Source organism: Cornus florida, unplaced genomic scaffold (assembly GCF_030987335.1).
Source record: "Cornus florida cultivar Cherokee Brave unplaced genomic scaffold, ASM3098733v1 CherokeeBrave_3.0.0_Hap2_Chr03, whole genome shotgun sequence".
Classification (NCBI taxonomy): domain Eukaryota; kingdom Viridiplantae; phylum Streptophyta; class Magnoliopsida; order Cornales; family Cornaceae; genus Cornus; species Cornus florida.
In genome coordinates this window covers 38,197,582-38,209,582 of record NW_026775573.1, presented here as the reverse complement: position 1 = coordinate 38,209,582, position 12,001 = coordinate 38,197,582, and the positions used below count along the sequence as shown (strand labels likewise).

The 12,001-nt window shown below is 36.2% G+C and overlaps 1 protein-coding gene across 1 annotated transcript; it reads left to right on the top strand.

Annotated features, from left to right (window-relative positions):
* The first annotated feature begins 344 nt into the window (after window positions 1–344).
* On the top strand, window positions 345–11,560 carry LOC132300299 (LEAF RUST 10 DISEASE-RESISTANCE LOCUS RECEPTOR-LIKE PROTEIN KINASE-like 2.5). The gene is made up of 3 exons (XM_059797322.1): window positions 345–1,282; window positions 9,130–9,183; window positions 10,284–11,560. Exons 1-3 carry the CDS (start codon window positions 511–513, stop codon window positions 11,390–11,392), a joined length of 1,935 nt encoding a protein of 644 aa, XP_059653305.1. The 5' UTR covers window positions 345–510; the 3' UTR covers window positions 11,393–11,560.
* Window positions 11,561–12,001: the final 441 nt, after the last annotated feature.

Here is a 12,001-nt window from a genome sequence, read left to right as displayed (position 1 = left end):
AAATTATCAAACACCAATTTTGCTTTGTTATGTTTAGGAGTATAGAATCTGACACTTGAAGAAAATATATTATATTTTTGACTTTGATCATGGTGTTAATATTAAAATCCAAAATCAGTTGCTTTCTTGAGAGGTTGATATGCTTACCCCACCAGCCCACCGAGAATTCCAAATTTTGTTGGTACCCTTTCAGTTTCAAGTTGTAAATGCATGTTCATAATCTATCTAAATCCCGTGCAGAAAACGTTTGCTATTTTAGATTTGTATTTATTTAGACCATGTCAACTTTTTCCATTCAAATAGAAGCTTCCACTTATTTGAAAATTAAACTTCCACAAATGTGCTCTACTTTATCAATGATGCTCAGTTTCTTCTTGTTATGATTGTTGATGATAAATCAAATTTTCAGTAGTGTCCACATCCTGGCTTTGAATTTAAGGACACTCCATCCCCTATTATGAATTTGGGGTAGCTTCAAAATTTTCGTAGCTCATCTCTCTCTCTGAAAAAATGCATCCCCACCTCTTCCCAACCTCCTTTCTCATCTTTCTGTTCATGTTCTTCATCTTAATCCACGCGCCGAGATCTGTGTGTGCTAATGATGACCGATTCACGATCTGTGGTGATAAGTTGTTTGGGTGTGGAAACCTTACTGATATTAGCTATCCTTTCTCGGGAGAGAACCGACCCGAGTACTGTGGCCACCCAGGTTTCAACCTAAGTTGCCAAGAAAATGTCACACGGCTTACAATTCAGTCAATAACATACCGAGTGCTGAGAATCGACAATACAACACATACTCTCACAGTTGCTAGAGACGATTTCTGGAATACTATTTGTCCAATAAATCTCTATAATACCACTTTGGATCCGAACCTCTTCAGCTATACTTCCAATTCAGTGAATTTGACTCTGTTATATGATTGCCCCTTCATTTCTGGCCAAACGCAATCACTGCAGAAGCAGTTTAGTTGCACAGTGAACGGTACTAACAGCACCAACTATTTAGGGACCAGTAGCATTGACGTGTCATGCAGTAACACGATCATAGTATATGTTTTCTCTGACGTTTTTTCAAGCGGCACTCCAACTTCACAGAATATTGGAGAAGCTCTTGACGGTGGTTTTGGGTTACAGTGGGAAGCAAATATTGATACAACCTGCACCCAATGTGTCCAATCGGGTGGACGATGTGGGTATGATTCGAATTCCAATTCGTTTACTTGCTACTGTGCGGATCAAGCTTATACATCCGTGTGTAACGGGACACAAAGAGGAACTGGTATGTGCATGCCCTTAATTCTTGTTGCTCTTGTTTACTTAGTTATATAACTCATATATTCAGAAGCTAAGGCCCGCGATCACTACTGATCGTTGTTGGTGTTTTGCTTCTCCCTTGTTTTTTGCTTCTTCATAGTCACTCCAAGCTAACTCTAGAGGTTTCTCATGGTTCAAAATCACTAGGATCTGGTTTTCCAACTTTTATAGTGAAGTCCTGGAGTTTACAAGTGACTAATAGTTTTGAGGATTTCACATTTAAGTAGGTATATCTATCCATCAATTGAATTTGTATGAAGACTAAAGGCACCCCCAATCTGATACATTTCTATTCGAGGGAAAGACGAAGAAAATTAGAGAGAGACATTTCTGCTTAATTATTCCTGTTTTGTTTTCGCCTTCTATTTCTGTTTTCACTCTCTTGATTATTATCATCTGTAATTAAGTGTAAACGAATATCACGATTCAGGCTTTTTAGATATTCACCACTAATCTGTATATTATTATCTTCTAAGTTAAATTTGTCAAAGATGTTTACAGCTCCAGCTCTCTCTCACTCGTTAGCATCTTCTAAGTTGAATTTTCCGTCTCTCTCTCTCTCATCAGTATATTCTAAGTTGAATTTGTCTCTGACATGCGTGGTGTTTATTAAATTAAGTAGATCCATAGTTTATTATAACACAAATCAGTAGTAGAGAGGGAAAAAGATTGACTAGTGGAAACTTGGTAGGAAAGGTATGGGTAGGTAGTTTCATGGAATGAAATAGAAAAGAATAAAAAAAGAAAAAACACTGGTTCGAGGCAGCACGAGATGCGATAAGAATCTACAAAGAGTTAAATGGAAAAAAACATAGTAGTAAAAAAAGGCTTTACTCCCTCTCACACAACTCACAAGAAACAGCTAGCAAAACAAAAAATGGGTAGAAATAAGCCTATTTTATTCATTGATGCTTAGATTTAGTAGTAGAGAGGGAAAAAGATTGACTAGTGGAAACTTGGTAGGAAAGGTATGGGTAGGTAGTTTCATGGAATGAAATAGAAAAGAATAAAAAAAGAAAAAACACTGGTTCGAGGCAGCACGAGATGCGATAAGAATCTACAAAGAGTTAAATGGAAAAAAACATAGTAGTAAAAAAAGGCTTTACTCCCTCTCACACAACTCACAAGACACAGCTAGCAAAACAAAAAATGGGTAGAAATAAGCCTATTTTATTCATTGAAAGATGAATATATTGGGAGTGCAGAGTCGGGCACCTTGAATTTGAATAGGAGAAAATGTACTAAATTTATTAAATTTCCCCTTATACTAAATCTAAGCATCAATTCGGTGCTTTCAAACATAGCACCAAAAAACAAAAACAAAAAATAGCAGTAAATACTAAATATTTTACAGCTATTAGCAACTTTCATGAGCAATTGGACATTTAACAGAATAAAAACTATCCCCATAAATTAGAAGAAAAAATCAACCATTCTCAACCGAAGCAGAATTTTCTTCTTAATTGCGTTTCCAACTTTTCAACAAAATTGGAGTCCCACAAACAATGTGGCCGAAAAGACATGTCAAAAGTAGTCGGAACAGAACGAATCTGCTGTTACTTAGAAGCTTCAAATCTTTTAAAACTTGTACAAAATTGCTCAACTTATACCTTGTTTGTTTCGAAGTAAAATATTCTTTTTAAAAAATAAATATTTTTTTAGGTCAAATATTTTTTTTGAAAAATATATTTTTTTCTAGATAAAATATTTTTTTTATTTTTATTTTGTCGGTGTTTGGCAAAGGTCTACGTTGAGATTGAGATCGACTCTATCGGGCGGGGCATGTAAAATAACTTGTCGAAAATTGATGGATAAATTATTTTTTGTTAAATTTTAATATTTTTTTTCTTCCTAAATATTTTACGACAACCAAACACCAAAAAATAAAAAAATATTTTACTAGCCTTAGTCAAAGCTCATTTTCTTCTTCTTGCGACAATTGATGAGAAATAAAGTCTTCAGTAATTGAGGAGTATTCCATCTCCTGAATTTAGGTAGCTTCAAAATTTTCATAGCTCGTCACCCTAAGAAAAATGTATCCCCACCTCTACCCAACCTGTGGATCCAGAGGTAGGCGAAAGTGGGCTTCAACCCATCCCTTTTATCATAGTTAGCCCAATTCAAGGTTAGCCCACCCCATTTAGAAATGCTGGATCCGCCCCTCTTTGCTCATCTTCATTTTCATTTTCATGATCTTCATCTTAATCTATGCGCCGAGATCTGTGTGTGCCGATAATGACTGATTCACGACCTGTAGTGATTAGTTGTTTGGGTGTGGAAACCTTGCTAATATTAGCTGTTGATGTGAAAATCCTCGCGACTTGGAACGACGGCGTTTACTTACAAAACAAAAGGACGTCATCTCGAATGACACCGGTGGGGTGCCAGCCGAGGATTCTCCGACGATTAAGTTAGTACTTGTAATCGTATCACATAATAATTATGTATATTATGTTTAGGGGTTTTTTTTCGTACCTTCTTTAACGGCTTGGTGCCCTATTTATGACTGTCGATTGGAATCAAATTGATCCCGCGGGAGATCCACTTGTGCGAGCTCAGAGGAGATCGTTTGTTGCCAGATTTGTCAGGAATAAGATTTACTCCTTTGACTTTCTCAAATTGTGCCAAGGTTATCCTCACCCTATTGAACCACATCGTCATTCATTATCCTGGATAAAAAATGTCATCATTCTTATCCGATGAAAATCTTTATCTCTGATAACCGAATATGTCGAAGAAGTCTGGTGGCTGGTCAAGGTAGATTATTTTTCCTTATCAGTTGTCCCCCATTCCCAAGCTTGCTCGTCTAGCTTTGGGACTGTCATTTTCTTTTTTCTTTTTTTTTTGCGCCCGGGGAACAGTACCCACGGGTGCTGTTCACATGAACAACAACTCTTGTTTTTTTTTTTTGTTTTTTTTTTTTTCTTGCCCTGGGAACAATACCTGCGGGTACTGTTCATATGAACAGTAACAATTTTATTTTATTTTTTTTTCTTGCCCTGGGAATAGTACCCGCGGGTACTGTTCCCATGAACAGTAACTACCTTTTTTTTTTTTTTTTTTTTTTTTCACTGGGTACTCTTCCCTTGGGTAATGGTCCCTTGGGTGCTCTATCCTGGGTACTATTCTTAGTACCCTTGGGTACTCTGCCCCTGAGTACTATTTTTGGTACCCTTGGATACTATTTTTGGTATCCTTGGGTAATCTTTCCTTGGGTACCATTTTTAGTACCCGTGTGTACTTTGCCCCTGGGTATTATTTTTGTTACCCTTGGGTAATCTTCCATTGGGTACTATTTTTAGTACCCTTGGGTAATCTTTCTCTTGGGTGCTCTGCCCTTGGGTACTAGTTTTGGTACCCTTGGGTAATCTTCCCTTGGTAAGAGAATAAATTGTACTAGCTTTACTCATGTCGTCACTCTTTTAATAAGGGAATTGAACTTTATGAACTTTACTCAGCTCATCCCTTTAGTAAGGGATTTTTATTTACTATCCCTTATTGTAAGGGGATATTAATTACGGAATTCATTCAACCCGGGTCCTTTTAGTACAGGACATTTATTTATTATCCCTTATAGTACGGGGATATGGATTACGGGATTCATTCAGCCCGGGTCCTGATAATACAAGATATTTATTTACTATCCCTTATAGTACGGAGATATGGATTACATGATTCATTCAGCATGGGTCCTAATAATACATGACACTTATCCCCTATAGTCCGGGGATATGGATTACGGGATTCATTTAGCTCGGGTCCTTATAATACATGACACTCATTTACTATCTCCTATAGTTCGGGGATATGGATTACAGGATTCATTCAGCCCGGGTCCTTATAATATAGGACACTCATTTATTATCCCTTATAGTACGGGGATATTGATTACGCGATTTATTCAGCTCGGGTCCTTGTAGTACATGATACTCATTTACTATCCCCTATATACCTTATGGGGGAAAGAGGTGTAGTCTGAAGGAGGGTGACCTCTTCAATACGAGAGGTAGTCGTCTTGTCTTTCTAGTAAATGAAGGAAGTTTTAATTATATACAACACCGCGATGATAAAACTTACTTCCCTTAATATGTAGATTGACGATTAATATCGTGTGACCCACTATTCTGCCCCCGATAGTGGGATTTTGGGAGATGACCCATTCTATAGATGTTGATACAACGGACGGGGTGCCTGGTGCTGCAATAATTTACAGTTGTCTAAAAACATTAGATTGTGTTAGAAATGATTACTGAAAATTAACTTGCAATGGATTATCAATCCAAAATTCTGCATGATCTGAAGTCAATAGGCAATTCCTGCAAGGGAAGAAAGATGACGACTGTCGTCTAGTAGGTGGAGGCTTGGTGTCCAGCGATTGGCATGATGCCTAGTGGATGGGGGCGTGGTAACTAACGGCTGACAGATGATGGTCTGGTGGCCAGTACCTCGTTGGGTCCAATGATCGCCCTTCACTTAGGAATCTCCTTGGGAATACAGACCTCATGGGATCTGGAGGGACATTAGACCTCCTTGGACCTGAAGGCCTTGATACATTCTTGGACGTAGAAGGCCACCCTGATTGCACGAACGAACGAAGTAATGAGACTCCGTTGCTAGAGACATCCTTAGTGGTAGAGGCTTTACTAGTAGGTAGAAACCCCTTTGTTGGTAGTGATCTTCTTGATGGGTGGAGACCAATTATGTAGGCGCAGAAGGACCAGGCCTTAGTCTTCAATGATCAGGCTTTGGTAGTTGGCTACTGCCAGATATGAGATAGAGCTTGGTCATAGACGACCAAACCTTAATAGTGAGGGGACCAAGCATCGCTAGATGGAAAATACCACGTTGGACTGCCTGGGTCGACGTGCCAAAATGTGATTATTGTTATCGTACACTGGGTGGCATCACGCAATCCACCGTTTTGCTCCCAATATGATGGACGGGTAATCATGATGTAGAGATCCGTCCTTATATAAGAATATGGAAACCCATTGTCAACTGATGACTTTTGGATGGTTTCCATGATCAGAAACTTTCGCCTTGCCGTTCTGGCCAAGTTGTGTCAGGATTATTATTTCTTTAGAGAACTAATCGTTCCCACAGACGGCGTCAGCTGTTGATGCGAAAATCCTCGCGACTCGGAACGACGGCGTTTACCTACAAAACAAAAGATGTCATCTCGAATTGCGTCGGTGGGGTGCCAGCTGAGAACCCTCCGACGATCAAATTAGTACTTGTAATCGTATCACATAATAATTATGTATATTATGTTTAGGGGTTTTTTCTCATACCTTCTTTAACGGCTTGGTGCCCTATTTATGGCTGTTGATTAGAATTAAATTGATCCCGCGGGAGATCCGCTTGTGCGAGCTCAGAGGAGATCATTTGTTACCAGATTTGTCGGGGATAAGATTAACTCCTTTGACTTCCTCAAATTGTGTCAAGGTTATCCTCATCATATTGAACCACGTCGTCATTCATTATCCTGGATAAGAAATGTCATCATTTTTATCCGAGAAAAATCTTTATCTCTGATAATGAAATATGTCGAAGAGGTCTGGCGGCTGATCAAGATAGGTTATTTTTGCCTATCATTAGCTATCCTTTCTCGGGAGAGAATCGACCCGAGTACTGTGGCCACCTAGGTTTCAACCTAAGTTGCCAAGGAGATGTCACACGCCTCAAAATTCAGTCAACAACATTCCGAGTGCTAGAAATCAACAGCACAGCACAGAAACTCACAGTTGCTAGAGACGATTTATGGACTAATATTTGTCCAACAAATCTTTCTAATGCTACCTTGGATTGGAATCTCTTCAGATATTCTTCTGATATTGCCAACTTGACTCTGTTGTATGATTGCTCCTTGAGTTTTGGCCAAACGCAATCAGTGCCTAGAAAGTTTAGTTGCCCAGCGAATAGTAATAGCAACAACACCTATTACGAGTCCTATTCATCAGGGAGCAGTACCATTCCTGGGTTAACATTCAGTAACGAAATCATAGTTCAAGTTTCCTAATCAGCAGCTACGACTGCTTTAGCTTTACCAAGCACTACTTCACCTTCAACACTTCTTGAAGCAGCTCTTGAGGGTGGTTTTGGGTTGTAGTGGCAAGCAAATAATGCAGTCTGCAGCCAATGTGTGCAATCCGGTGGGCGATGTAATGATTTGAATTTGTTTTCTTGCTACTGCTCGGATCAACCTTATACGTCAGACTGTAATGGACCTGGTATGTGCCCCCTAATCTTCTTGCTCCATCTTGTACGTTTAGCTATAACTCATATATTCAGAAGATAAGGTTGATGATAACTATAGATTGTTGGCTGGTCTAAGCTTTTCGTCCTTGTTTTTCACTTCTTCATAGTCATTCCACGTTAACTCCAGAGTTACGTTTCTCATTGTCCAAATTAAACTTTATATAGAGAGAGAGTCCTGGAATTTACAAGTGTCCTTGAAGGTGCAATCAATTGCAACTTTCACAAGTGTCCTTGAATTAGGTATATTTATCCATCAATTGCTCATTCAAGTGAACAAGTAATTATTTGTGTAATTATTATGATAGCTATAGATTGTTGTCTCGATTTTTAATTTAGCGTGGCAGTATACCGGGAGAAGTTCTGAGGGGCAGGGGCAGGGTCATATTAATCCTATTAACTAGTAATTTTGCCTTTGATTTTATTATGGTCAAGGGCAGGGTCATATTGATTTGATTTTTCTTAAATCCTTAATTTGGTGGCCAAAACTATATTTCATTGTTATTGTAAACTAATACTAATTAAAAATTAGAGATACAAGATTTGAAATAAAAAATCTAAGGCTATAGCTAGTATTTCAATAAATAAAAAGATAATACTAAATGCCATTTCGATAAGAAAGGGTAATATTGAAACAAAACATTCTTAAAAGGACTTATCGGTCTTTAAAATTGAAAAATAAAACTAATTAGTAATTTTGCGTTTGATTTTATTATGGTCAAGCACTCGTTTTGCGCGTTTGAGTGGGTGAAGAGTAAATTGATAATTTGACTAAGTAGGTTTCAATGGACTTATCAACTGTTCCAAGTCCATGCCTTCATACTAGTTTTGGTTAGCCATTTTATGGATGCATGTGTAAGATATTTTTTTATATTTGTGGCTTACATAATTTGAACATATAATTTATTTTTATTATATAGTGATTAAATAAAATAAATATTAAATTAAAATTATCATATATTTGACTTAATATTCTCCATTGTCTCTCACTACGTCTGATTTTGTCCTAATGCTTCTCAAGTTCTCAACATTTTTCCATCTTAGTTAACAAACAAATCCTAATTGACTTTGGTCAGACCACCTAGCTACCTTAATTATTTATCTCAAAGAATGGGCTGACTGCATGTTGCTTTCATATTGACACTGTGAACAACTAATTACGACTAATTTTTTTCTCCAAATTATGTCTCATCTAATTTTTTATTATTTTTTTCATTATCTATTCATCATCTTTTTTGTTGTGGCTATCATTATCTTAATTCTATACATTAAATTTTTTTAAAGTTATTTTTAATAACTTCATCTCATATTATATTATTTTTACTTGCCATCTCCATCTTCTATTACAGTCTTCTTTGTTTGAACAACAATCATTAAGAGGTATCCACTAATTCATTATTAATTACACCTGCCACTTAACAATGTTCCATGTTGCTGTCTTTATTTTTTATGATACTAGTATTTATTATTTGATTGAGAATTCATCAAAGGTGTTCAAGCCAAGGTGAGCTCAAGATATTTCATTTATATTGATCAGTTTCTTTTACTTCCTTCAAGGTAGTAGTTCAGCTGCAGGTGAGAAATTGACCGTGCGGGTGAAGCTGATAATAGGTACCATACTCTAATTTCATTTGAAAAAAAGAAAAAAAAAGAAAAAGAAGTGATTATTAAAATTTCTCCCAGTGACTATTGTTTTATGTTAGTTTTGAATATATAAGATTTTAAAATTGTATAAAAATGCCCCCACTTCAATTATCATTAATAAAAAATAATATTTACTCTCCATCCACTTTCTGTTATCGGAGAGATAGTCTCTTTGAACGTCGCAGTTCTACAACTTATATCTCTTTTACCATTTCAAACTCACTTTAAGTCGGAAATAAGAAGAGGGAATTATGCAAGTCTTCTTTCAATATATTTCTTGACCTTAAGCGAATAAGAAATAATGTTACTACTATTTTTTTTAACCCAATCTTACTTTTTGTGAAGAAATTTTTTATTTTAGATTACAAAATAACATAATAATAATTTTTTTAACATCTTTGCACATTAGATTTTCTAATAATTAAAAATGATAGAATATTGTAATTTATTGAGCTTCTATCATATAAACTATCATGCAAACGTTCAAAACATAAAGCCGTTGAATAAAAGTACGTAGTACTAATCAATATTTAAAGGACTGCTGGGTTTATTTTTTAAAAATTTAGTTATAAAAATGCTTCTTTTAAAAACTTTTTTTTGTTTTCCTTAGTTCTATAGAACTGTTTTCATAAAACCAAACCAAGCAGACCCAATTTTTGATAAGTTTTTATATTTCTATTTTGGAAAGTAATTGACATTGCTTAGTGACACAAACTGATCTTTACAGTGGAAGGATATAGTCACATTTTCTAAGAACAAATTTTGGATTCTTAAACATGATTTTTTTTCCAGCGGAAATGTGATTTTTAATCATGATTTGTTTGTCAATTAATATATAACTAAAATGACAAATAATCAATGCTTAATGGATCATTTCTAACTCTAAAAGTTAAAGAATTATACCTTTAAAAAAGTTGAAAATAGAGTGTTTTTTTTCCCTTAAGATTGTTCAATTACCAATACCATGCTTACATTGCAAATTTTGAACATAAATGATCATTTCTAATTTTTATTTATTATTATTTTTTTTTCCCTATATCGGATCACTAACCTCCAACTAATTACAGGAGTTGTTTCCGGCGGAATTTCAATACTACTAATGAGTGTCATTATTTGCTACACTCGATCAAAGACATCTTCATATAGATCAATCATATTTTGGAGGAAGCAAATAAATGATAATCGGAATTTTGAGGCCTTTATTAGAAACTATGGATCGCTGTCTCCAAAACAATATAGTTATTCAGAAGTCAAGAAAATGACAAACGCTTTCAAAGATAAACTTGGTCAAGGAGGATATGGTTGTGTGTACAGAGGAAAGCTAATTGACAATCGTCCTGTGGCAGTGAAGCTTCTTGATGCATCCAAAGGAAATGGAGAAGATTTCATCAATGAGGTTGCAAGCATTAGTAGGACTTCACACGTTAACGTTGTCACTCTTTTGGGTTTTTGTATTGAACGAAGCAAAAGAGCTCTCATTTACGAGTTTATGTCTAATGGATCTCTTGAAAAGTTTATATATGGTGAAGGTCTTTCGAAGATCAATGGGCATTTGGGTTGGGAAAAATTATATCAAATTTCAATTGGAATAGCTCGAGGACTTGAGTACTTGCACCGTGGGTGCAGCCAACGGATATTACATTTTGACATAAAACCTCACAACATTCTTCTTGATGAGGATTTTTGCCCAAAGATATCTGATTTTGGACTAGCAAAACTGTGCACCCAGAAAGAGAGCATTATATCAACATTGGAAGCTAGAGGGACAATAGGATATATTGCTCCAGAAGTGTTCAGTAGAAACTTTGGACGAGTGTCTCATAAGTCCGATGTTTATAGCTACGGAATGATGACACTAGAAATAGTTGGAGGAAGGAAGAACGTCGATAACGGGGAGAGCCATACTAGCCAGATATATTTTCCACATTGGGTTTATAAGCGTCTTGAGCTAGACGAAGAGCTGGGATTTCAGGGTGACATGGCAGAGGAAGAAAATGAAATGGCAAGGAAGATGATATTTGTAGGGTTATGGTGCATACAGACTGATCCTTCACAAAGGCCATCTATGAGTAAGGTGTTGGAAATGTTGGAAGGAAGCGTAGAGGCCCTGGAAATTCCACCGAGACCCTACTTGTATTCTCCTTCAAGATCAGAAGCAGAATCTTCTACTACGTGAACAATGCTTTAAATTTTTGTTAAAATTATTTATCATCCATTTTGTCGATCGAGTCATTGCTCACGAATATAACAGAGCATATCTTGACAAGAGTCTGGTTATGACAATCAATCTTGAAGGCCATGTATGCAGCTTATTGCACCATATAAATTTTGTATTTTTAACAGACACAGAAACTCGATCTCACCTCCAATTATGCATGTATTCAGCTTGTTGCACCATAAAAGTTCTCTATAATTTCAAGATACTAACACAGGAACAATTCTAAACCTAAATCATCGTATTAAAATGACGTCTCTTCAATGGTCACTCTGACACTATGATTTATTAAATATTTGAATTGATTTGTGTGTGTTTGTGTGTGTCGGTTTTGAGATAAGAAAAGGGAAGTAAATAGAAGAAAAAAACAAAGCAGAACAACTTAATTTCTACTGATCGAAACTCCTCTGAATTCAAAGATGCAAACGAAAAAAAAAATGTTTAGGCATCTTTGCATGTGTTTGTATATATATATTTATATATCGTACATAGTCTTTCCGATGAGCTGATCTTCACAACCGATCTCTGCTACCACGAATTTTTGACATCAAAAGCCAGTTGTAGATTTAC